At 38.0% G+C, this 27,238-nt stretch overlaps 1 protein-coding gene across 2 annotated transcripts in view; it reads right to left on the bottom strand.

Annotated features, from left to right (window-relative positions):
- Positions 1 to 26,983, bottom strand: part of SEL1L (SEL1L adaptor subunit of SYVN1 ubiquitin ligase) — a 35,122-nt gene extending 8,139 nt beyond the window's left edge. The window contains exons 1-19 of one of the 2 annotated variants that reach the window (XM_082057547.1): positions 26,809 to 26,983; positions 19,357 to 19,394; positions 18,785 to 19,007; positions 15,627 to 15,794; positions 14,906 to 15,011; positions 12,628 to 12,790; positions 10,881 to 10,934; positions 10,747 to 10,806; positions 10,074 to 10,155; positions 9,625 to 9,779; positions 8,813 to 8,869; positions 7,786 to 7,854; positions 6,425 to 6,502; positions 5,339 to 5,401; positions 4,472 to 4,559; positions 4,060 to 4,208; positions 3,328 to 3,493; positions 1,591 to 1,665; positions 322 to 494 (exon numbers count right to left, since the gene is read on the bottom strand). In XM_082057547.1, coding sequence (XP_081913673.1) covers positions 322 to 494; positions 1,591 to 1,665; positions 3,328 to 3,493; positions 4,060 to 4,208; positions 4,472 to 4,559; positions 5,339 to 5,401; positions 6,425 to 6,502; positions 7,786 to 7,854; positions 8,813 to 8,869; positions 9,625 to 9,779; positions 10,074 to 10,155; positions 10,747 to 10,806; positions 10,881 to 10,934; positions 12,628 to 12,790; positions 14,906 to 15,011; positions 15,627 to 15,794; positions 18,785 to 19,007; positions 19,357 to 19,394; positions 26,809 to 26,899 — 2,058 coding nt within the window. In that variant the 5' untranslated portion in view covers positions 26,900 to 26,983. The remainder of the gene's footprint in view (positions 1 to 321; positions 495 to 1,590; positions 1,666 to 3,327; positions 3,494 to 4,059; positions 4,209 to 4,471; positions 4,560 to 5,338; positions 5,402 to 6,424; positions 6,503 to 7,785; positions 7,855 to 8,812; positions 8,870 to 9,624; positions 9,780 to 10,073; positions 10,156 to 10,746; positions 10,807 to 10,880; positions 10,935 to 12,627; positions 12,791 to 14,905; positions 15,012 to 15,626; positions 15,795 to 18,784; positions 19,008 to 19,356; positions 19,395 to 26,808) is intronic. The other variant, XM_082057548.1, reaches the window with a different exon arrangement.
- Positions 26,984 to 27,238: the final 255 nt, after the last annotated feature.

Genomic DNA, 27,238 nt, shown 5'->3' with positions numbered 1-27,238 from the left:
AAATACTCTGAACCTGGAACTGATTTGAATTAATTTCACTACCCCTCAAAGTCTTGAAAGCATTACTCAAGGATATGGAACTCTTTTTGCAGTCTTCACAATTTTGGGCAAATAGCTCTCCCCCTGTTTGCACCTCATATCTTCACATAGCAAAGTGTGAAGTGGATGTACTTACCCATTTGCTATTAGAGAACATGGGAGACGTGTTAACTCCTGCTAAGTGGTTATATAGTGCTCAAAGTCCAGTAGTGGTTATGGACTTAAACTAATATTAGTAAATGCACTGTAATGAAGCAGATTATTAGTCTACATCTTACGTACCTGCTTGATGCCCAATCCCTTCTCATGCATGTAGCCCAGATTAAACATTGCTTGGGCACTGTGTTGTTGCTCTGATGCCAGTCGATAGTGAATAAATGCAGTTTCATAATCAACATCAGTACCAAAACCATAAAAATGGTAATCTCCAAGTTTAATTCTTGCAACAGTATATCCTATAAATGAAGAAATAACAAAAAAAAAGATCAAATAGCTAGGCAAAGAAAGCCTTCGAGTTTCATATGAAGATGCACTCAGGGCTTTAGTAAGACTTTACAGAGTTTGCACAAACTTTTTTCCCTTTTTCCCCTCTCTCACATAAACAGCTTTTTTTCCTTTCTGTAATTGGGTTTAACTGACCAAAACACAACCTATTTCTATTTTCAGGAAAGTCCTTTTCCCAGTAACCCTACCAACATTTTTATTGCTATCGAGTGGCATTAGTGGAAAAGCTAACAAGTTTTTCATAGTGACTTATTACAGAAAAACTTCTCAATTGTTATACAGTCATTAAGGGCTTCAGCTTTGTTTCTAAAACAAAGACACTGAAAACCTGAAAAATAAAGTATCTTCTTGTCATTTGGTAATTGAATACTTGAGCATTCCATCCTCCCAATTTCTGACTTTCTAGTAAAAGCCAAGTAGGTCTGAAGATTTTAGGCTCCATTTGCATGATACACTTGCTCTTAGGTAAAAAGCTAGTAGACAGACATTAAGGTAGATGCACCCATATGAAAGTTAGAGACCTTACACTGAGGTACTATAGTTTTGCTTATTTTAGGAGAGGATCACAAGCACCAGATTTTAAGCTTGGGTTGGCTGGACATCAAGACTGCATTCTTCATCACTCAGCTTTGCTTACTTTGAATAGGAAATCACATTTCTTATAAATTATGACAAGTATCAAAATCCTAAAGGGCCCTTTGTATCTATTTTCCAAGTTGATTTATTTTTTACAAAAGTCAGTGTAAACATTCCTAATGCTGTTTAACACTGCTCTATAATTCCATATGGAATGGCAAAAAAACCCACACAGTACATTTGTGTTTTAGACCTTTTAATCTTCAGGATCTCAGAATGGCTCAGAACTGCAAGTGTATTGCAATGACATTATAGCTAACAGTGGAACAAAGAACGGCTACTACCCTATGTGGAATATAAATCATGAGATAACCTTTCCCTCCTTCCCCATTTCACTAAAAAATCACATGAAATCAAACATTAAGGTTCTACTGAAAATAAACTACTTGGAGTTGTGAGGTATGTACATACCTTGAGAGGCTGCTCTATTCCAGTGAAGCAAAGCTCGAGGATAGGTTTCATTTTCTCCTACTATGCTAGCTTCTTCTAGAGAAGAGAGTATTCACTTAAACAGGAGCATGGTATACACACACAAAACCACACACACACAACCACACACACAAAAATCTCATGCTTATATTCAGTCTGTTGAAATGAATTAAAAACTTGAAGTAATCTGTGGTATAGCACAAAGGAGATTCAACCTGTCTGAAACTTACAAAAACCCCTTTGATTTATATGGTCTTTCCATGTATCTGCCCACATAAGAGCTAGGAACAAACACCCTGAAATACCGCTTACCAAGTGCCTCTCATTCCTGCTCTAGGAGACACTGAAGCACACTTGAGGAATGCCAGAAGATACAAGTCTTAAGAGCACACAATTTGAGCTCTGACAAAGGTGCACTCAAATACAAGGCTACAGTATCAGCTATTTTAGTTTGACCCTCTAAAACACAAAACTAGTCAAGTAAACTGAAACCTTAAACTCCTTAATGAGCCAGAGACTGCATATGTTCTACAGCAGTGCTACAGCCACTTCAGAACAGAAGTTATTTTACTTGTTCATGTCATAAATTGAGGGTTGCTGAATCAGAGTTCAGACAGTTTCAAAGATTTGTAACTTTTTTCACTTGCAGAGTAAGTATGGTTTCAGCCATACTATCTCACAGTTGACATGCAGATTTTCTGTATGAAGTGTGTAAAGGAACTTTAAATTCATCTCCAGTAAATATGCTGATATATCCGAGTAAAGAAAATCAGAATTTTAACACAGGAAAAGATGCTATTTCTTTGCAAAAACACACTTCCAACCAAACCTGTCATTGCTGTAGCTCATCTAAATGTTAGTCACTAAAGCACCTTTGAAAAACATTAACTGGAAATTTAGATGTTAGATTAACCTATCAGGCATCAAAACCTGATTTTCGTATTAAGTTATAATAGCCCTAAAGCTGGTAATGAGACACCCAGATATCTGGATTTGAGTTCCAGAAAGTTTAAGATACTGGGTTTTGTAGTTTCCAGAAAGATTTGTCACTTGTACGTCCATTGTTTCCCTATGTCCTCAAACTCTAAGAAATCCAAGCTCATAGATTCATAGAATAGTTTGGACTGGAAGGCACCTTTATAGGTCATCTAATCCAATCCCCTCTGCAATGAGGAGGGACATAAAGTTCTAGCCACTTAGTTGGAATAAGAGACCTAGGACAAATTTTTTGAAATCTAACAGAATCAACTGGCTGGCTCTTTATCTGTCTTCAAGAGTAGTACCACGAAAATTACCAAAAAATCTGGAAAAAAAAAAGTGCTGAGAAAAGACATTACAACATAAAGAACAAAGAAAACTAAAGCTTGTATGCATAGTAAAGGCTAAAGATAAAACTAATGCAATTCCTACTTTATAGATTTAAAAATAAAATGTTAAGGCTGTGTTTAGGAAGTCCAGGGAAAACAATTTCAGCACTGTGCAAGTTTCTACAGCATTTTCTCGCTATCCCATTTTTAAATCCTGTAAGTCAGAATTTAAGAGTATTCTAACTTTCAGGCCAGAAAGCTATCCTTAGAGGTGAAAATTAAAACGGACTGCTTTCCAGTGTGAAGGACAAGAAAGGAGACAAGAGTATCACTGAAGTTTTAACTGAACAAGAGCTACGTAATTATACCTTCAAGCAATCTAGCATTCTACTAAACTCCAGAAAAAACTTACTCTGATCAAGTATGAAAGCAGCATTGCTTTGTGCAACTTCATAGCCTTGCTCTGCCAAAAGAAGATACTGGACCACAGCAGAATTTGAATCACCTTCTTTATAGCTGTTGTAGGCAGTCATGAGTCTTTCAGACCAACGTCCTCGTTCACAGACATTCTTAAATAACTGCAGAGGAAAGAATGGGAAGAAGACTGTTTGTCAGGAATTTAGGTTGAGAAATTGTCAGAAATGTAGGTTTTGCAGGAGGTAAACCTTTAACATTCAAATGCCTGTTCAAAATACTTACATTCCACAGGAAAAATGTAACAGACAGAACTCATTGCTTAAGACAGGCTTACTTTGAGATACAGGTTACTACACAGATACATGCCAAGATTCAGATGCTCACTCAGAATTGTTCTTAATATCAACTTTTTTGTTACGCTTAAAACCACATCTAAATGAAGAATACAGTACTTATAAAATACTGATGTTTACTTTGCATTACCTTCTTTTGATTTTTGTCAAGGTTAATAAAGCAATTACAAACTTGCCATATCAACATTAAAAAATTAATATTTTTCTTGTGAGCTGCAAAGAGTTTGATAATGTATCACTTTTCCTTTTGATAGCTTTGGTGCTGTAGTCACCAGTGGATTTCAGTCAAGACAATTTCCTACATAAGCTGACATGGTTCTATCCAACATTTTGCAAGTCAGTATTATTTGACCTTGATAAATAGACAGCCTTACCTCAACAGCAGTGTGACAGGATCGCATCACTCCAGTGCCAGTAGCGTGCATTTGAGCCAGATTATAAAAAGCCAGAATGTGGCCACCCTGAGAGGCCAAGTTAAAGTACTTCAAAGCTTGTTTATAGTCTCTCTTGACTCCAATGCCATCTAAAAGAAAGAACAAGCCATTCCTACTCATTCCTCCTGAAAAGCAGAGTTGTATGAAATACAGTATGTACATACTCTTTAAAAAATATTAAAGAAATTGTGAAAGTGTTAGGAAAAAAGAAAACAGCATAAAATATAAATTCAATGCAGTAAGACCACACTACATGAGGTATTTATACATGTACTTCTAATGCCATCTAGTGCACAGTTACTAAAAGTGCAGATGCTTAGGCCCAGCAAATCATCATTTTGATGCCACTTACTGTAATACATGGAACCAAGCTGAAGTTGTCCATCAACCCAGCCCTGTTCTGCGGCCTTCTGGAAATATTTCAGCGCTAGCTCATAGTTCTGCAGGAAGATTTGATCCAGTCATTACAGCCTTGCAATATACCACAATTTAAGTAAAAAAACAGAATATGTGTGCACACATGTAGGTGCATGGACAGATCTGTCTACAGAAAAATTACAGTGAGATGTTCTAGTGCAAAAATATTCACCCGGTCAAAATTTGGAAACAAGAAATGAAATAGCCTACAATGACCCCAGGATGCCTTAAGTCTATAGCTATCTCAAGGCTGGAATCCACATGTAGCATTGCTATGAATAGTTATGCTTAACAGAATAGATGCCTTGTTCTGTTTCTAGAACAATGATTTAACTTATTTCCTCAACTTTGGGCTAATTCAACTTTTTAATATCTCTTTGCATAGCTAAATATGAAACATTTGACAAAATAACTTCTTGTGGGAAAAGCAACAAGGCAAATGAACTAATTAAAAGTTTCAAAGTGCTTTTCCACTCTCACAAGAGACACAAAATGGGGACAGTTAGGATTTGTTTTATTTCACAAGAAGATTAAAGCCAAGTTCAAAACTCCTGCTAAAAATTCACACTGCTATGCATTTCTAATAGCTTCAGCAACATTTTCAAACTGATTAGAGGAAACTCAGCGTGTTTCATAGCTGCTAACTCCATATTATATTACAGATTTCCTCCTGGAGTTTTCAGTGTAACAAAGAACTTCACAATTAAGTCTTCTACGGTACTTCCCTCCAGAGAAGAACTTCGTTGACAACAAGAAGTTACACAATCAGCTATGATTAAAAAGACGACTGTCAAAAGCTTACCACTGGAACACCTCTTCCGTAGAGGTAAGCCATTCCTAATCCACTCTGTCCAACTGGATTACCCTGAAAACACAGGAAAACACTTCTGCAGAGACAGGCAAAACATATGGCTACGTCTTTCAAATTCAGTATGTCTACCACCAGTAAAACAGTGCTTAAGATAGTTCTGCTTTCTAACTTTGTTCCTAGTAATTAACAGTTATTTGGGGAGAAAACAGCATCTTTGGTAACTTGTATTCAGTAGCTACACAGGTGATCAGCAGGAAAAAAAAAAGCTTTCAACACTGGTTATGGAAGTCCAGTGTGCACTTTCAAAATGCCATAGGAGATGCAGAACCCACACCCAGAGAAAGGTGGGGCTTTAAGAGTTTATTCATCTTTAGTTTTCTCAAGTTTTAGATGTTCTGGATGCTACAGAAGTTCCCAAAACTACTAAAGGAACTTTGAGAATCTGTCTTAATTTAAGGGCAGATAGGTGGCTGTCCTGTGGGCTGCATTACTGACCCCTGCAAAAGTATGGACTGCAGAATTCCTGCAATACCAGGACAGGCACAGGGCATATCAGAAACCTCAGTGAATGTAGAAAGTGTGCAAATGGAGAGATCCTTTCTCTACAATAGGGGTGTAGAACAGCAATATAATTGTGGAATGCAAGAATCAAACACTCCAATAAGATGAGATGTATAAAACCAAAAACATTATTTGTTCACTGACCACAAAACAGAACCAAAATACCATAGTGTCAGTACATTGTAGATTTCTGTGACAAAACAACTTCAGATTAATGAAAATTAACGCTCAATAGAATTGCAGGCTATTTAGGTGGACAGTGTTTCATATTAATGCCAGCATTCATGAGAGTTAGACTCCTTGTGCTGAACACAGCTTCATGAAGCACCACAACCAGAACTGGAGGCAGTTTCAGACATCTCAGACAAGCAGGGTTTAACTATGGACTAATCTGGGACAGACGTTGGGAGTAGGTATATGCACATGGAATTGCACACAAAGCGTCATTTGCAGCATTTCTGAGCTAATCATGTTTTTGGCGCACATGTAGTATTTCTAGCTTATTGATAGTCATACCATATCAGCAGCTTTTTTGAAATACTGAAGAGCTGTTTCGTTGCTCTGAGGTACAACATCGCTTCCTTCTGAGTACATCTAAAGGAGAAAGGCATTATTGAAAAAGAGCTGAAGAAGTCAGTTTAGCATGGAAACCACTAAGCATCTTCACTTTGCATATGAAAGGGAGTCTATCATACTATTAGACTATTCTGACTACTGCATTACTGAACAATCATTAAAGAAATTGCCCAGAAAGAGGAAACACATTTGTATGCTGTAAAAATCACACTCAAACGGTTTAACTTTCTAATGGAGAATGAACTGCCCGTAAACTTAAAAGGTTTCCATCAAATACCCTTCATTTTTTAGTTCTGCCAGTGTCCAGTGAAGAACATGTAATTGCGCAAAAGTTTTGTGAGACTAGTGGAAGTCAGGCGATATTGGCAGGTAGAATACTTACTGAAAGCAAAGCAAAAATTGGTTACCAAACTCTTTTCACTTCAGCTTTTATTAGATACAAAACACTCAAGCAGTAGAGAAAGCAGGAACCTGCAACTTCTCCTGTCAACTGCCTTGACCAGCACATTATGCTATTTTTTCATGCCCTAAAAACATGAATTTTGCATCCTCTACTGCAGTGACAGCCTGAAAGAGATGAGTTAAAGCTGTTGCTTATTGCAGCCTAACCTTAGAGGGTGCTCAAACGGAGTAATAAGGATTTAGCTCCTCAGAGGGTGAGGGTAACCTGCAACCCAGATCTCAGGCAAGTGACCTAAATACCTTTCTAAGCATTAACACATTAACATCACCAATAGCTGCTTGTCAGTCATGTTTTAGATTCAAAAAAGGACTTAAATCTGAGAAAACAGATACAATGGCCCACCTTGCAGATAGACTCAGGCTTTGGTTCAAAGTAGATGCAGACATATGAGCAACCCCGGCCCAGATGCCTCTATACATAATAAGGATATAAATGTCTTTCCCCTTTCCCTCCTGAACTTAGTATTTCCCACTAGGCAAAATTTTGACAAGTCTAGCTTTTCCTCACCACTTTATGGAAGAGGACAGTGGCTTACTCTGAGTCTTGAACTCCATCACAGAAAAATGACATTTAGGAATTTAACTCTTTAATTTAAAAAAAATCTAGTTCAAGCACTATTTAGAAAAAAACAAAGTTCCTAAAGTGAGGGAGCAAGATTAGACATAATAGACTATGACACTCAAGTCTTGCAGGACAATTCAAAACAGTAGCAAACCAGAAGTATTTAGATTCCAGCACTGATGTTTTAGACTGCCTGATGTTAGAAAGGCAGAAATACTTGCTATTTTCCCTTGCAAGGCAGTAAATTTGCTTACTTTTGTGAGCGATCATATCTTACCTTTCCTAAAAAGGCCATGGCATGTGAATTGCCAGCATTAGCTGCTTGATTGAAGTACTCAAATGCTCGCTGTAGGGAAGAAAACAAGTATTCAGTCACCATGACTGTGATTTGAGTAGCTTTTCTTGCAAATGGTGCAGACCTGAGTAGGTGGTTTGCCAAGTTACCAGGTTCTTCTGGACGTAAGAGTTATCAATCCCACCTAATTTAATATATGTGACAGGGTTCCCCACTTGTAATTGGAATATTGAGCAGCAATGCCCTTCAACAGTGTAGTCCAACAAGCAGAGAAAGAAACCCAAAACTACAACTGCTACTATGCACAAGCTACACAAGTAAATCTTGCACTTCCTTGTTGTACCTTCAACTCTGTTCAGCAGAGGCGAGATCTGCTAGTTCCTGTTTCAGTTTCACACAGATCTTGGGTATACTCATCTGACCACTTTATATAATCTCCGAAACCTTATAGAGCAGTCTAAGATATTTCAAATATGATGACCATTAGGTAATTTCTGGTTGGCAGCTGAGTCTGAAATAATCCTCAGCTCTCCATTTTTTCAACACATACTTCAAGAAGAGGTTAGCTATTCTAACTCTATAAGCAGTAACTAGGTTGGCTAACATCATCAGAAGTTCTATTTTCTATGCACATTTAATATCCTTAGTATTCAAATTACACTTCTTGCAAGCCACATAACCAGACTATCGCCCCTAAGGCACACATAGGGCATCATGAAGATTCTGCTATGTGTACCAAAGTTCAGACAGTTTCAAGCACTACTTAATGAAAACCTGGTCTTTGGGTTTGACTTCTTCATTTCTAAGATGATTAGTCTTAAACTAACTGTGTAAGAAAATTAGCTCCATGTACTGGTCACATAAAGATTAAGTTTTATTGAACACAACTGTTGAAGTCATTAAATACTTCACAGTGCTACTTAAACACTTTTGCTTCACTGTGGTCTCAGCTTTACTTTCTCCCCCTCTGTCAAGTGTAATATGCATCAGAGATATACCCAAAGGCTACCTGATGATTTTGCTCTACTCCTCTTCCACCATGCAAATGCAATTGTCCAAGGCCAACCTAAAAATAAATTTAACATTGCAAATAAGTCACTTTTCTCTAGGGACTTTCTTTTTCTAGTAATACAGATATTGGTGAGCTAATTACATGCACAAAGATAGACCATATCAAAGATGCCACAAAGTCTCAAGGCACAGATTTGCTTCAATAACTACAGTACAGTCCTATTTTTTCACATTAGTCTAAGTAGAAATTTATCCTAGATAAGTGACATGACTGTTCTAGATACAAAATAATAACTGTTCATTTGAATTCTGCCTACTTAAATCTTAACTCATGTACGACCAAGTTGACTTGTGATACTTTGCCTATATTAGTACTCTCCCCTCCCACATTGTGTGTAGAAGAGGCCCAGCCTGCAGCATGCAGAAGTCATAGAAGAGCAGAAGCAGTGAGAAATTGAGGTTGCCTGTCAGGGCTAGTTCTTTTGATCAAGTCTTCCTACACAACATCTAAAGCTTTCCTTAAACTAGTCTGTCTGGTTTCTAGTGAAAACCAAGATCCTCTTGCATAAGATACTAAAATGGTAAAGTTTTGGACTTATTTTCCCACAAAAAATTGCATTTTCGGTCTAAGTTCTACCATAAACACACTAAAATATGAGCCTCTTCTCATAAAACTTGACTGGGAAATAGCAACCAGGTTGATTTAGGAGGAAGAGAAAACTAAAGCTCCAACGTTTTTCAATATCAGAACCCAAAGCCGTTCCTTTAATTCTTGATTGTCTGCATGCCATCAGGTGAACTTAATCTTACCTGTGCTTGTACATCTCCTTTCTCTGCTAAAAACTGATAATACTGAATCAAATCTTCTTCTAGCATCCCACTTGCCATTCCTGGATTTTCTACTTCATCTGCTAAGCGAATTCGCTGAACCACTGTGCCACCAGTCAAAGAAATGTCACTAGCAACTGGAAAATAGATAAATTTTCAGACAGTTTAGTTCAATACAAATATTACACTGCAGCTGAGTAAACACAGATCCCTACAGAGCTTCAAACTGTTACTCAGAATGAATTAAAGACATCTCAGAGGACAGATAAAAATAGCATATCATGATTCGGAGCCAAACAGATAAATAAAGAATTCTTGCTATTAAACAGGTTTTATACTACTAGTGTTGATAGTACTTCTAGTATCTGCTAGTTGAATGATATAGAAATACACAAAAAGTCAAGAACATTAGACTAGTAAAAAGTTTTTACCATGATTAGCTACGAGACGGTAGTGAGTGAGAGCAGATTCACAACTTTGAAGGACTCCTATCCCAGCCCAGTACCGGTAACCCTAAAAAAGAAAATGTAAACATATGGGACTATTGGTTATTTGACAATATACGCTTACCAGGTTATGAACTTCTTTTACATCATGTGAGAAAGACTTCATGAGACAATAGACAAAACAAAGGCCACAAGTCCATTGTGTCTGCATGAAAAGCAACTGACTGATACCATTAAAGGTTAAGTGTAGCAAATATACTTCAGAAAAAGCAAATAAGCAGAATGATACTTATGGGTGAAAACCTAAAGCTTCTTACTTACACATGTTGCACTTTGTCTTAAATCTCACAATACAGCATTTTCTGTAAAGATCTCTGGCTTTCACCATTCTCGTTAGGCTATAAAAATTAAAAGTCTGACACTTCTCCTTTAAGGCAAGAAATGTAAACACGGTCCATCTAAATTCACCATTGTATACAGCTTAAAATGAGCAGACTTTTCCTTAAGTTAACAGTGAATAATGGGGAAGATACTTGCCCAGCCAATGCATGTATGATGATCTAATATTTGGACAGTGTATTCACATGAATGCAAATCTTACATTAAAAATTTAAAAGACTGTTCTTGCGTGTGTAGAGTTATTAATTATCTTACTTACCAAGATCATATGGGCGATCAGATTTCCTCCTAAAGCTCCAAAGGTGTAATACACTAGGGCCTTAAAACAAAATCATTGGTTATTTAACATCCAAGATAAAATACAGGAGCACACACTGAAGATTTCTAAGTTACCTTAGCTTGACTAGAATTGACTCCTAGACCAGATGCATATAGAAATCCAAGAGCCTAGAGAAAAAAAAAAAAAAAAAAAAAAAGGTTTGTCAGCACATGCTTTGAAAGATCCAGGATCAGTTTTCCTGGAATGCATACGTATAAAGAAGTCAAACAGCAATTCAAAGATGAAAAGAATATGGCAACCTCCACCTCTACCTTCACTTTGGTACATCCTATACTAGGCCCTTCCCTGCCCCTTTTTAAAGTATGAAGTTTCTAAATTATTCACTTGCCTAGGACACTGACATGAATACATCTCACCAGAATTCAGTCTAGTCGATCAAACGCAAGGAAGAAACTACTACATCCCTGAATGCCGAAAGTAGATCTAAGGGTCCTGAACAGTAAAAGTCACCCAGTTTATTGACCCTCAAGTGAAGATCAGCAATACCTGTCAGGTTATTCATGTATCCTATTTGTCTAATACACCAGTTCAAACATACAGGAACCATGACCTTCTCTACAAGAGTCTTACTATTTGATTTACTGTCTAACAGATCCTATGAATTTACAATTTTGCATCAGTTCTGCCATGAATTAGTCGCATTTATGACTATAAATATAAGCAGTTAGAATGCACAGAGCTGTTTGGCTGAGGGTTTTTCCAAAAGTTATTTTTACTCTTAAAAATTACACAATTACTGCTCTATCTATAATACCTGTTACAGCTGTGTGGCTCAGAGGACAAACTAGCACAGAAGATATATATATAACGGTATCTGTGTTTCACAGACTATTCTAAGACTATTCTATGCAATTCTGAGAGCACACACATGCAAAACAAAAAAAATCACCTCATACAGATAGTATTGAGTCCTAGACCAATAAAAGCCATGGTCTTCATTGAGATAAAAGTTTCAAGAAAAGCTGTTTCTGTTGTTCCTGCTGTCCATGGTGAATCAGCACTCCAACATTAAACAGGGAACAGCAGGAGACTTGGCAGCCAAAGAGCTAAAAGAAACCTCATAATTCCTAAAGAAGCTGACACTTGCAAAACAAAAGAGAGAACTAAACAATAAGTATATGCAGATACTGAGACATTAAAATTGATAACACCTATATTTTATGAACAAGTGAACAATTCTGAGCAACTCTATAATGTTCAAAGACACATGGAGAAAGTGAGTCCCATCCAACTGAACAGTTTTTGAGATTCCTAAGAGTTATAATCTTCCTAGATTATAAACTTTTGTGTGCATATATATCTACTTATCTCAAAGATAAAACTGCAGAGGAAAAGCCACAGCATCCCACACAAACTAAAAAAAACCCACAAAGTTTCAGAAAAGATTTGTTGGCTGTAGTCACCTTTATCTAGCCATTTTATGACTTATACATCCAATCTGGTCAGTCATACAACGGATTAGAAATTCAATGAAAATACCACCATGCATTTGGGGAACAATCTTCAAATTTAAAAAGGTAAAGACAATGAGTAGTCAGGATTAGGAAATGTTTGGGCAAGCATTAGTAAAACACATTTCCTGAATCAGAGCCTGAACCAAAAGTTTTACATTAAGTTTAAAAACAACTTAAAAAAACCAGCACTCTGCTGTCTTTTTTAACCAAGCAACAGATACCACTTACTGCTTTGATTCTTTTCTGGATGCAAGAACAATCTATGAAGCCACCTTAGAATAAGTATAATCTATAAAACAATTTATAAACTTACAGAAACCTCTGCAGAATCTAAGGACATACATACCATTTGTCCTTTAGGAGAACCTTCTTCTGTTAGTTTTTCAAATAGCTCTTTTGATGACTGGATGTTCTGCTTCAGGTAATCCCCAAACAACAAAGCATAAGACACTTTCTCCATTGCCTTGGTATGATTCATGTCAGCTGCTTTCAGAAGATATTGATATGCTCTTAAAAGAAAACAATTTCTTAGTCACCTTGAGGCAAAGAAGGAGATTCATAAACCTGAAGATTTTGGGGAGGTATTTTGTTCCTTTGTTTTAGCCTCCGTTTTCTACAAATGCATCTACCTACAGTTCCAGCTCTGAACTGTCAACCTATGCTACAGCTGATATGATTTAGCTAATAGACAAACTGGATTTTAATATTCACTCTACTCCATATGCAAAGCAGTATGCATTTCCTCCCCTGTAAGATATAGGAAAAATTTAAGGTCAAATGATCACATTTTTGTAGCAACAATTTTAAGTCCTATACTAGGTATCCAGTAGGAGCACTAAGACAGCTGCATAGATCACAACAGAAAAAAAAAGAAGCCTGAAAAAGACTATGGAGTTTCTTTGATTTGTTGAGTACAAAATTATTCTAATGAAAACACTAAGTGTTGGGCCCAAGACAACTGCATACATGATTAATTTTGTGATGAAACAGTCATGCTAACTATGAGAAAGTTCTCTGGAAACTCCCCTTTACTTCAGCCTCAGAACTTACAGAAGTCCTCCAAAGTAATTTGATTTCACAGCAAATCTTAAAACTGTAACCTTAAACATCACAACACAGTACCATCAAGCATGCTTCAGCTTGATTTCCCATGGACCTTTGATAGCATTCCAAGATTTTTCTTTGCTTCTCCTGCTTTCTATTCTCAGACTTGTTTTCTTTCTTTAGGACAGCTGAGGCACATCTGGTTCCTCACATAATTTCATTGTCTAAGAAAGTACGAAATGTTCAAGAGAACTAAGTTCTGGTTCTGAAGTGTCTGTCTTATGAGTAAAGACTGGGAGAGCTTGGTCTGTTCAGCCTGGAGAAAACAAGGCTGAGAGGGTCCTTATTTATGCTTATAAACACCTCCAGGGTGCGTGTCAAGAGGATGGGACCAGACTCTTTTCAATGGTGCCTAATGACAGGATGAGAAGCAATGGGCACAGACTGAAGCACAGGAGATTCTATCTAAACATGAGGAGAAACTTCTTTGAGGGTGCCAGAGCACTGGAACAGGTTGCCCAGAAAGGCTGTGGAGTCTCCTTCTCTGGAGACATTCAAAACCTGCCTGGACATGTTCCTGTGTGATCTGCTCTGGGTGAACCTGCTTTAGCAGGTGGGTTGGACTAGATGATCTCCAGAGGTCTCTTCCAACCCCAATCTTTCTGTGATTCCGTGATTGTTTTACAATACCTACACTATTTTCTATGAAAGAATACTAGCCAGAGTCCAACAGATACTGCCTGCCACTGTCTTTGCTAAGGTGTGATAGACAACCTTTGTCTGTGCTTCAGCTTCCCTGATACACAAAGTAGAAATGCACTCCCTTATCTCCACCACCAAGTTTAACACAGTAACGTGTTCACGTAACGATCAGCAGTTTGAAGTCACCACTTACTGATGAAATTGTCAACATAAGTATCAAGAAGTTCTAAATTAACATAGCTATTCTTAATTACAGTAAGCTGACAACATCAGTAACTGGATGTATACAGAGCAGAAAGTAAACAGATCAGAATGAACACAACAGTAATTTCATTCTCTTTTTTAGTTTTTGTCTACAAGCGTTACCCTTTTCTCTCATACCATGTTAATTATTAGAATTTTGACAATTTTTGAGATTAAGTTTAATACTATTTTTATGGTGACCAAAAACATCAGAAAGCAGGAACAAAAACAAAGGACAGGAAATGCTGATATTTCCCAGTTAATCTTTGAAGCAGAGTGAGAGCCAGACTGCTAGAAACATTTGAAAAAGGACAATTACCTTGTATCACATTCTTATTTTTTTCTGGGCAGTTGACACATATAAATCATAGCCAGTGAACTGTAGCACCACCTTGCCTTAAGTCAAGGTTTTGACAACATCCACTCTTTAGAAATCAATCATAGACAATTTTTAGTGGATTCAAAGGAAAGCAGGCATAAATGCCTTTTTCTAAATACCTTGAATTACTATTTGTTTTCAGTACTATCACTGCATGCAAAGTCCCAGGGCAACTAACTAACTTATGCTGTTTTCAGTTAAGCCAGTGACCAGCCATATCAACATTCTCTTGTGGGGGTGTAGGAGGTAGACTTACTCTTTCTTCTGAGCCTTTTTACTGCTTTCATTAAGGATTTTCATTCCAGTCTGATAAACATCCTCAGCTTCTTGCATTTGCCTTCTCTTATTAGACTGCTCTTCAGCTACAGAAAAAACAAAAGTACATTAAGAGCTCCAACTCAATCACACAACTCAAGACTATTTTTTCAAAATTCCCATTGATTCTAAAGGGAAAATACAGCAAGAAATATGTTTCTGAAGACCAATAAACAGCACAAGTGATTACAAAAAGCTGTCTAAAGGAGGTGTTGGATATCTTGGTAGACTGTTTCTTCTCATGTGATGTTTCTCATGTAGGAGTTTGCTGTCAAAATATTCTTTTCATTGCTTCAAAGCAAGCTGTGCAAGGAAGAAAGGTTCCCCCCTCAGAAGGACCTTTCCTTGAGAGGGGTTGCCTTTGTGCAATAAATCAGTGAGCTTAATGGAAAAACACTGTCAAATCTCCTTACTGCTACAGCCTTAGAAAGTGAGAGCTTTACAGATGCCTCCACTTTAAGATTTCCCAGATAGCTTTGGAAGTGGAATTTGCATTATAATATTGAGAATTTTGCCTTTATAATTACTTATATCACCATATAAAGTGGCCATTAATATGTAACAGGAAATTCTAGACCCTGGTATAAAGGGCATTAAGAGGACTGAAAACACTAGCTTAAGAAAGTCTGCCTTGGACAAGAACAAGACATCAGGTTACTTACTTTCACAGAAGCCCCACTTCTGATCTTTCTTGTAATCATAGGTGGTTGCGCACCACAGCCTGCCATCCTCCCTCCCATCTGCAGTGCACTCCGCGTATTCCTTCTCCAGGAACAGGAAGGGGAAGTGACAAGGTTCCCCATCTGCAGTGCCGCCAATGGCTGTCAGAACTGAAAATACATACCTAGGAATTAGACTGCCTTCCTTTATTCCACAAATTACAGGCATCTACTACATACAGGAAAGCACTCCCATGTTGGTTTTAGTTTCTATGTACCACATTTAATCAAGTTTTCCATAAAATTTCTAATTTACAAAAGTCTGAAACAGCAATTACTTTTCTAAATAGCACTTGAAAAAATATTACTCCTATTTTTAATTATGAAATGAAAGAGAAGGTATGCAATTTCTTATATTCCTTAGTTCTAAGCAAAGAAAATATTTTTGTCTAGATTGGAGAAGGCAAATCTCGGTTACATTTTTATAGCCTACAAACAGCCCTTCCTTTCACTTTATCTTCTCTGCACTCCCATCCTCATGCTAAAGACTACACTCAAAGTACATTCCAGTGCATATATTTATTTTAGGCCCAGAGTTACACGTAATCATGACAGAACCACTCACATCACCAAATGTGATACCAAAAGTCCTTGAATATCAGCAGAGTACACTTCGAACACACAACTGTAAGAAAGACTAAAATGAAATCACTATGCGTCCAGTCATTTTCTATTGTTGCATATGTTTCTATTGAAAACTTTCACTTTGCCAAAATATTTCAGTTGCATTCAAAATTACTTTGAGCAGCATGATTTATAATTTCTCATGCACTAGAACTTCAAAGGTTATCAATTCCAATATTGGAATATCTTTATTTAAAGTCAGTCTTCTATGAAGACTAAGAATTATCTTCATTGTTTGAAAATGAAATTATTTCAATTAGCCTTCCATAAAAGTTTTTCTCATTCATTAAGCTAAATCCAACAGTTGGTTTTAGCTTCATTTCAAAACATTTGCAAAGTCATGCAATTGAGAATGTCAATTATACCATGTTTTTTCAAGTTCAGTTCATAATTTTGTCATTATAAAGAAAGCTAGTTCTTTTTTCTAGGTTATATAATTGTAAGGCCTAGAGACCATACTAATTTAAAAATTTCATGTTGATTTTCTGAAGCATAAGGAAATCTCCAAGATTAGTTAGACGGTTCAAATTGTTCTTCATAATTTGATTCCTTGGCAGAAGTTCTATCAGCCGACCCCCCCGTTAATTATCCCATAACACACAAGAAAAAACATTATTTTCAGAAATTGCATTTAAAAATAATGTCTCCAGTTGTAATAAGCCCAGAATAATTTTAGACATCTGTTAACCATGGAGTAATGCACAAACTCAGGCTAAGGGTACATATCACTACAAGTGATGGGACCTATCACTGTCATTTGAACAAACTCCAGGACCAGACTATTAACAATACCTGAGAACCTGAAGTTTTACTTGTATTGTTCAGTACTTTGTCACTGTATTGAAAGCAATTGGACACAAACCATTTACATGGTGCTCTGCATGACTTAGCTGTACACTAAAGTTAGGAAACCACTCTGCCCTAGTCTCCATCCTTGCCTTTTTTAATTCTGAATTCAGCTACAATGCTATTTGTTCCCTGCAAATAGTAAAAGATACTAATCCCTAAAGCAACACAACAGCAATGCGATCACAGGATAAAATTCTCACAGTTATTTTTCATGTACTTACAGAATGATAAATGCAAACTGAGGCAAATAATTTACTCTGAAGATAAATTACTTTTTGTCAAACTGAGTGTGCAAGCAGCAATTTATCTCTTTCACCATGTCCAAATAAAGTATACAGTATTTTATTATTATATTTTTTCCTTATTTACTTATATGTCATTTCACACTTTATGCAGCAGGAAACCCACATATACATTACTTATAAGTATAGGTTACATTACTGTAAGATTCCTCCAAACAGGAAAACAAATGCAGCAGGAATTGCCAGCTCTGTATAAACTCATGGGCAGTTTTCAGTAAAAACTGTTAGTATGGACCTTGACAGCTAACACTGCTTTGACAGGTGCAGCTAAAAACATCAGTTGTAAGGGAGCAAGCCCTGTGGCGACACCTTTCTGATGTGAGATTAAAAGCATCTTAAAGTTTACCTTTGAAACAGCCTGCACTGGCCAAATATGGTGCTTAGCTCACTGTTTTCTGGCAGCAAGCCATCTAGTGGATTTTATCTACGTTCCTCCCCGTGCAGCACCACACTTATGACAGCAATTCTTAATCCCATTACTGAGTTTTTACACCCTACAGTAGTTCTGCATTAAGAAGGAAGGCTTACTAGAAAACACTGAAACTCCTTTCGTTTAAGATTCAAACCTGAGTTGAGAAGATAGACAAATACTATTATCATGTAACTATTTTTTCAGTAAAGTTGAAGTTTTACTTTTTATGGACAAGTGAAAAAGAAAAATCTTTGCTGCACAGGCTGGAGTACTCAACTGTACCATCTAATTACCATCTAGTACCAACTGCAAGTCAAAAAGAATTATATTTATATTTTTATTAGTAGAAAAAATAAACACTAGCATTTCCTGGGAATTTAGACACAAGGACATAAGGTTTTACCTATATTAAAAATCTTACTGAAATTTACACACAATTTAGATGTTGCCTTAAGGCTCCCAATGCCATCCTAGAAAGCTTATCTTTGCATCACAGTTTTTTCCTTCTCTGTCAACTGACTCCCCAGCCATCAGGTTGAAGCACTGATGCAATTTCTCCTTCTAGGGCAGGTATACAGACACACAGCATGGTCTGTGTACTTGAGTCCTATTTGAAGGAATCACAGCTTTCTCCATTCGATAGCTGAAGTCTTCCAAGATGATGGAAACAAAAAGAATGATGAACTATCCTTTCAAATGCATCTAAAAGTAACCACTCAGATTTCAATCACAATATATTTGAAAACTTTTTTATGATACTTTCTAATGGAAAAAGCAGCAATTACCATTTGATTCCAGAAAGATTAAAACACTAGTTATTTCATATGTTCAAAATTAATGTTTGTGTTCATTTACATCCCAAAGTTACTCAGATGCATCTTTCTTGCCACTTGTTCAAAAGTGTGAGCAGTTACCTGGACTCTGTATTTCTGCTTCTTCCAAGTCCTTATTTAATAGATTCGACATTTCTAGAGAGTTCAACTCATCCAGTGAAATCTCTTTTTCCTCCTCTTGACTATGAAAGTTCTCTTCATCCTCCGACTGAGAGTCTGTTTTCCCTGATTCAAGGAAGATCTGACCTGCTACCACTCGAGTTCCTGTGGAATGGTCCTTTACCTGGTCCTCTGCAGATAAAGTCTGAAGGAAAAGAGCCAGATAATTTAGAAAGTTAGAAACTGAACAGTGGTACCTGGCAAAAGAAACATTACTTTTTAAAGATATGATTAATCAACACACAAAGTTTAAAGAACAGAATCAAAAGTAAGTTGAGCTACCTCTATCAGCTCTCATTGACTCTATCCCTTTCAGTATCTGAAAAATAATACTTTTCAAATACCTAACAGAACATTAACTCTTTTGATGCACAGAAGAAATTGAGACAGCACTACAGAACACTTTAAAACAGTAATCAATTAATAGTTCTGAATTTCAGACCTTTGCTCCCATTCCACAAGAAAAAAGAATGACTAGAAAATAATTTCCTCACCTTTGACTCCAGTGATTCATCTTGATTTCCCTCTTCATCTACAAGAGATGCTGTAAGTCAGTAAAAAGCTTTTTCATAAGTAATTTTCTCAAAAATAAAAAAAGGTTTAGCTATAATACTGTACCATGGCTCTGTAATATTCTAGTGTACTAAATTGACTCATGCACTTCAGAAGGACCTTGTTAGTGTTGCCAGGAAGAATCAAATGTTTCACAGATGATCCTGTTCTTCCTTAAATTATGCCATCACAACTATGTGTCCAATACTGGAAAGAACTGTACATTTTTTTTCTAAACCTAAATCAACCTTCTAGATTAGAATACAGTCTGAACTGTTCCAGTCAAACTAAACTACTTTAAAAGGTATGCATCAAGTCAAAAGGGTCCAGACACAAGGAAGAAATATTTTATGATGAGGATGGTGAAACACTGGCCCAGGTTGCCCAGAGAGGGGGTAGATGCCTGATCCCCGGAGACATTCAAGGCCAGGTTGGACAGGGCCCTGAGCAAGCTATCTAGTAGAAGATGTCCCTGCTCACTGTAGGAGGTTGGACAAGATGAGCTTTGAAGATCCCTTCCAACTCAAAATATGTGATGATTCTATGGAATCCAAGGTTTTTAGTCACCAAATCAGCTTTCTTATTATAAACAGCTTCAGTAGCAACCAGAAAGTTGCATTAATATCACCTCACTTAAAATTAAACATTGTTATTTAGAGAATGCCAATTCATTTTGCCTCACCAGCACATTAGAACCTTTGTATAGAGGCCTATCTTCAGAACCGTGAAAAATTAGTCAAGACACTGTTCAAAAGAGCTGCAGGCTTTAACTGTTGTCTTTATTATCTGAATGGAACATGATATAATATTTGATTAGAAAGACTGGAAAGAGAAGAAATGGTAAAGATGAAAGGCTATTAGACAGAGACCTAACTGAACAGAGATGAAAATGATGGAGATGATAATCAGAAAAGCTTATTTATGACAGTTCTACCACTGTTTTACAGAACTGTGTCTCTTTTTTTATTTTCTTCATCCCTGTAACTTAAATGGACTACTCACTGTGCTTCAAACAACTTGGTTTGCACAATAATCTTGACTGAAAGCCTCTAGAATTATCACAGCTGAAGTGCGACTGTTGCCAGCCATTAGTACCTGATACCACCTCATTTAGTAAACAAAACCCCCTCACATTTGAAAGAAGATGCCCCAGACCTCCCCCTCTCTCTGGTACACAACTCCCTTAAACTGAAATAAAAGCTCAAAATACAACCAGGTGACTAAGCAAAGCTGCCACTAACTTGTACTACATTTAGAAATCCTCCCCTTCCAAGACTGGGGTGTGTGATGCCCTATAGCAGCGGAGAGATGTTGACAGGCTGGAGACCTGCACTACAACTAGAAAAGGTACCTAAACTGGCAGAAGTTACTGCCCTGTACATGAGATACACCCATGTAGTATGTTATGGTTAGCTACTTAAAGCTACTTGCACAAATACTAAATGCCAAGAGAACTCACCAAAAGTTTACAGAACTCTGCTGACATCCTGTAAGCATTTGGCAGCTAAACTTGCATACTTCTGTGCTCATGCAAGTGAAGTGTCTTACCAGAGATCAATAATCTCTGAAGTGACAAACTACAAGCATGACACTTCATCAGCTTCATGTTTTGAAGACTATTACTATAACAGAGCAACTGTTGAAAAGGGCTAACCTTGGAAACCAGATTCTAGAAAGTGATTTCCATGTCATTATTTGAAGTATAACCTTTGATTAGAACGAGTAAAAGATAAGGATCAACTTTAAGTATAATAAAAAAAATCAAGAAAAAAATGCTAAGACTTACAAGTGAAGCTGCAAAACAAAGGTGACAAGAAGTTTGACAGTGAAACTGAGAGAAATAGATAATAGTCTGTTGATCATACAGAGGACGTAAAACTCAAAAAGTTTAACTGCCAGAAGACATAGGATTAAAAGGGATCTAGGACAGTCGGTGTCAGTAAGCAGCTGTACCCTAGAAGTCCAAAAATGAAAGCACATAAAGCCGTTCTGAAAAACTAGGGGAGACAGCAAAGAGCACTCCAGATGAAACAGACCCTGCAAGAAGCAACCAAGACACCACGGGAACAAACACTAATTTGGAAAAAACTCCAAAAGAGGAATGAGAAAAAAACAAGGCTACCTGCATTTTTGGCAGAGACCACAGTGGTTATAAGCTTGAGGAATCTAACAGATACAGCTGATTGTCATCATCTTTAAGAAGTTCTACCACCAAACTTCAGAACACCATACAACAGTTGGATTTTAAATACAGTAAAGGTACATATGTGTATAGGATACTTGTTCGTCCTTTCTGCTCAGAAACTACAAGACAAATTTGAAGTTACCACGTTTCCTACAAATTACATTCTACTGTCCTAAATAATTTTGACCTAAAACAAAATTCCAGCTCTACAGCTTCAAACTCCAGAGCTTATCAAGAGATTCAGACATGCTTCTGGGGTTGCAGAAAATGAAGGCTGGGTTAACCTACCCAGGAGCTTGTATGCTGCTATTTACAGAAAGCACTTACACAGTGGCTGTTACTGCATTAACAAACTTCATGTTATTTTTAACAGATACACCAGCTAGGATGTTTTTGTCTGCTCAAGATCAGCCTATATGCCTGACAGCACCAGACCATTCTAGCTTTTTACTACAGGTCTTACTGATTTCAATTTGTGGAAGGTTGACTTCACAACAAAAGACCACACAAGCTCAAATATAAATAGGGTATGCTATCTGTGCATACATATGAAAGAGCAATCTTATTGTAACTTCATATGCAAAGCAAAAGGTTTAGTAAATTGAAAGGCAGGAGACATCTGAGCAACATAAGGGAGAGCCCATTAAATGTTTGCTCTTCTTCCTTGAAAGTAAATAAACCTATTTCATTTCTATTGCATCATTTACATTCTCTCTTAAGGAACTCGCTTTGTTATTAAGAAGTTGTACTGGAACAATTGTTTTCAAAACAGTGGTTCCAAAACAACACTAAAGCAACAACAAAATATTAGTTTAACTGTTCTTAGCTCTGGGACTTTCTTCTAAGGCAGATGAGGTTGCAGTGACGACTGATAATGTGACTATAGAAGGGATCACTTACAGCCTTGTTATTCCACAGAACTGCTGACTAATATGCACCTGCTACTCATAGAAGCATATGTACTTCTAAGAAACAGTTAAGAAAAACTATACTTAAAGTGTTAATGAAAGATCTATGGAAGGTCACAGTTTGACCTACAAGCAGTTTATTAGTCAAGGCTCAACTACTGAACAAAGTCACAGATGTTATGTTTGTGCACCTGCTACAGAGATTAAAGCTGAAAGTTTACTTTGTTTTTCCAAAGTTAAATTTAAAAAAGTAACATTTTTGTTTTGTTTTACATTTGTATCTCTTACCTAGGTTGCTCAGTTCTATGAACCCCTTCTGAAAAGGCCAATTGGAAATTAATACTATTATTTGTTAAGCAAATTAGGGAGATGCAATAATATGTTAGAAGGAAAAAGGCAAAAATACTTGTGGCTGAAACAGGCACCTGACAATATCGTACAGAATGCTTCGCTTCAAAACAGTGCTGAGCTGTAGACATGGCCAAGTGCTCTCATGACCAGCTCAGACTCTAGAGTACTTCATACAGCTAAATGCTTGTTTTAACCATCCACAACTTCCTATATAATTAAAATCAACTTTAAAATGTATTCATTTTTGACCAGTGTTCAGTCTATTTAAATATAGCAAAAGTACTCTGGCAGCCTGAGAGATAGAAAGATCGTACCATATGCTGGATAAAGATCCTACCTTTTTGTGAGAATTACCATTTTCAAGAGAGAGGGGTTCAAACAAGAAGAGCTAGGCAGTGTTATTCAGCAAGAAAAATGTCATTAGCTTGAAGGACCTCAACGGTTCCAAAGCTTTCCTATATTAGAAGAACAAATCAACGGATGGCCTATAAAGCTAAAGGACTACTACCAGGCAAGAAATACTATTAGTTTCACCATTAGAATGGTCACTAACCTTGGGGAAACAGCCAAAATTTCAGTAAACACAAGCAGCTGGCAATCTCCCAAAGCTACGACAAAAGCCCTGTCTGAACCCTGAAGTCAGTTTCCTTCCAGTTTTTACCAAGCTCTTCAAGCTTCAAACACTATCACAACAAAGCAAACAGTAAAAGCACGCATGCTCTAGAGCTGTGATCCGAAAGTGGGGTGTGCACCTCCCAGGGGCTGCCAGCCAACACACTGGGGGGCCAGGAAGAAAAGACTTTTCTTAATACAGTGTTTATTTTACCTTTATCTTGCTCTTTTTTCATTTCTGTCTTTGAACATGTTTTATGATGCGCATGTTAGTACAGTAGTACATACTGTATTTTTTAATACGGTAAACATTGAAGATGCATGCTTAAATTTTTTTTTATTGAGAAGGGTGCACGAACAAAAAAGGATTGGCAATGACTGCTTTAGAGCATCCATCAGAGATTTTCTATGGTATTTTTAGTTATTTCTCTCAATGTTCTTTTGCACAAGTGGCTAGTTAGACTTTGAAAAAGAATGCAAAACCTGTTTATTCTATTCTTGCAGGAAAAAAGGAAATCTTAAGTAAAAAATTACCTCGGATTGCTTCTCACCAATTTTTCAATTGTTAAATTCAGCACAAGAACAGACTCCATAGCACAGATGCTATTCCTATTACATGAACTTCTAAAACATGCAGTGAGTTAAGCAAAATCCTTAAGTGGCATCTATTCAGCAAGACTAGTTTCAAAGTATCTTTGGCAGCAAATAAACTGTTCCCAGCTACAATCTGTGCAGTGTATTCATTTTAGCGCAACTACAAGATTAAGATATAGGTCAATCCTCACTGTGAATACAAATATTTTTTCCAGTCTCATTGCAATTGCTGGCTATTTTCAAAAATTACTCTCCAGCAGTTCCTCTGTAGGAATGGAGATCTCCTACCAGGCAACAAGTTTACGGAATGTTTTTCAGTTAGGTAAGTAAGATCAGATGGGTCAGGGAAAGCCACTGAATTCTGTCTTTTGAGAAAATAGGTACAGAAGTTTCCTAAAATATGACTATGCTAATTTGTCCTACCAGTTACTGAGACAGCAGGAAAACCTCTGCCTATCACTGAAGTTCGACATGGAAGGTCCAGGATAGTCAGAGAAAGAATCACTTCGTTTCTTCAGGCACAATGAGATCATTTCTACCTCTTAGTCTGTGAACAAGGGGAAAAAAATTCCCAAGAACCAAATAATATCGGTAATCGGAAGAAAAAAAAAAGACTTTTTTCAATATTCTTACTGAATGATCAACAGAAAAAGCAGAAGGCCATTGCTGCTGTGATAAGCAGAAGATAGCCAGCTTCGGCTGGAACACACTTATCTCTTTTTACCTGCTTTTGCCAATTCTCCATGGACTCCTCAATACTCTTTCCCCAGCCCCCAATGTTCAACTTCTTCATGATCAGTATTAATGATATATCTTTTAAAAAATAGTGCCTGTTTCTTTAGGCCTGAGTTTGCTTGCATTCACCTCAAGTTTTCAATAAATTGATTTAAGCAGAGTTTATGACCACAGAGTTAGGGTTTAAAGCTATAGTTAAAAGACTCACTATCAAAAAGAAAAAAAAAACAAACAAAAAAACGCATTAAAATAATCTTCTGAAGTCATTAAATGTAATACTTTAACCGTTTTTACTCATCCTTTTTAAAACCCCTCCCTTCAATGTACTCACATTCCAGATGACTGTTTCCAGACCAGACATTAGGAATGAACAAGTATTCAAGGAACCATTTAATAAATAATCTCCAGGCTTCTACCAGACGCTACCAGAGAAAGTGTTAGTGTTACTGCAGGAAATGCAAACATCGATGAAGTGAAGACAATTAATTTTCTTTCAGAATGATAATTGACAAAAAACTGGAGCAAGAGAGGTCTTCCTCTTATAGTCTGCTGCCAAAAGCTGGACTCCAAAGACTCTGTCCTAATTAATTCTGGATATTCATGAACAGTTTTACCTCACAGTAGTGATTTAAGTTTGGCAACAGCTCTTAATCCTTCATGTACTGTGTGCTTTCTTGGGCCTGCTAAATGTATTAGCGCAATTGACTCTAAACATATAGTTTTTAAAGGCTGAATTAAGATTTTAGAACTTCATATTCACAAACACAACTTTGTGATAGTGGAAAAGCAGTCAAGACAGAAGAGCTGACAGCTAGCACAGCCATAGATGCACACATGAACAGCCTTTAATTTTGTCACCTAACTTCCATGTGCGCAACAGATGGTTCATCTAGCACTGATAGTCTCATCTCACCTTTGCTTTTTTCTTTATATATATATACTGTCAGTGAAAACACATCATTCAAAGTCTGGGTACATCGCTCTGGCTTCACAAAACTTGTATGTGTCTTTTTTACACTTTGGGAAATGCCCTGCTGGCTTATAACATTACATACAAAGCTCATATAACTGTGCTTGATATCTAATCTGAACTCCAGTAAAATAACTTTAAATTTCAATTTCCTACTGCACACAAGAAAACAAACCCCAAACCACAGCACTTACCTCTAGCCAAAATGTTAAGTTACTTGCCTGAAATACCATTGACAGCCTAAAAGCACATCCCCAATAGTACTAGAAAAGGCTTTCCATCAAAGATACGCTTTCTGGCTTTAGAAATACTATATAAATAAATGCATTGCACATTCCCCCCACCCACCCACGGTGGAAAGAAGGGTGTGGGAGGTAGAAACCCCAGGAAAGGAAGCAGATGACATGTGAGAAGCACACAAAACCCAGGCCACATAACAACAAAAGATACAGGGAAAAAAAGTATCAGAGCAACATAGTGTAGGAACCAAAAATGCTCTACATATGTTTGTGTGACAAAACTGTCCTGATAACACTAACATCGGTGTTATCAGCTCATCAGCAAGAAAACACGTAGTAGGGAAGAAAAAAAGAGTCTCATTTCACGTTTGAGCAGAGCAAGAATTACAAAGTAGGCTCCTGATGAGTTATTCAAAGGCAGGAGCTAAACTAAACTATGTCTTCACCCCCTTCAGGCCTACCGAACAGCCCCAGTGGGGCGAAGCCAGCAGGCACAGGGTAAGCCCGCCGCCCCCGCTGTACCGGCCACGCAGCTGACAGGAGCCCGGCTATCCCCGTCCTCCGCTCCGCCTCAGCCCCCGGCCGGGACGGAGCTCCCCCAAACACCCCAGAGCCCCGGACAGGACACAGGGTCCCCTCCCCCATTGCCGCCGCCTCCGCGACCCGCTGCGGGCGCCACGACCCTCTCAGACACCGCGCCGGCTGCAACACGTCCCCACCCCGCAGCAGGCCATGGGGGGCGCGGCCGCCGCAGAGCTCAGGCCCAGCGGGGCGCGGAGAGGTGGAGCCCCGGTGCTTACCGGCCGCGGCCAGTACTCCGGCCCAGAGCGCCGCCAGGCACAGCGCCAGCCCGAGGTGCAGCGCCAGCCCGAGGCGCGCCCGCCGCCCCATCCCGCCGGGCTCCTAAGGGACCGCCACAGCCGAGGGGCTCTGGGTCCGGCTTCCGCGCCCCGCCCACCGCCGCGCCGCCACCAATCCGGGGGCCGCGCTGACGGCCAGCTACCGAGCGCTGGGCGCAGCACACGCAATCCCCAGAGGAATAGCTCGCTCTACATGGCCCGCTCCTATTGGGTCGAGGGAGATACGGATGGTCGGTCACGCCCTCTCCTTGGCCAATAGTATCGCAAAAGGAAAGAACGTGCCTCAGCGAGCGCCGGCCACGCGACACGGCCTTCCGAAATAACAGCGCTGATTGGCTCGCACCCCAATGCCTACAACACCCATAATGCC

This window comes from Streptopelia decaocto (genome assembly GCF_964273445.1).
Source record: "Streptopelia decaocto genome assembly, chromosome: 7".
Lineage (NCBI taxonomy): Eukaryota > Metazoa > Chordata > Aves > Columbiformes > Columbidae > Streptopelia > Streptopelia decaocto.
The sequence above is the reverse complement of the archived record's forward strand: the minus strand, read 5'-3'. Positions and strand labels throughout refer to the sequence as shown.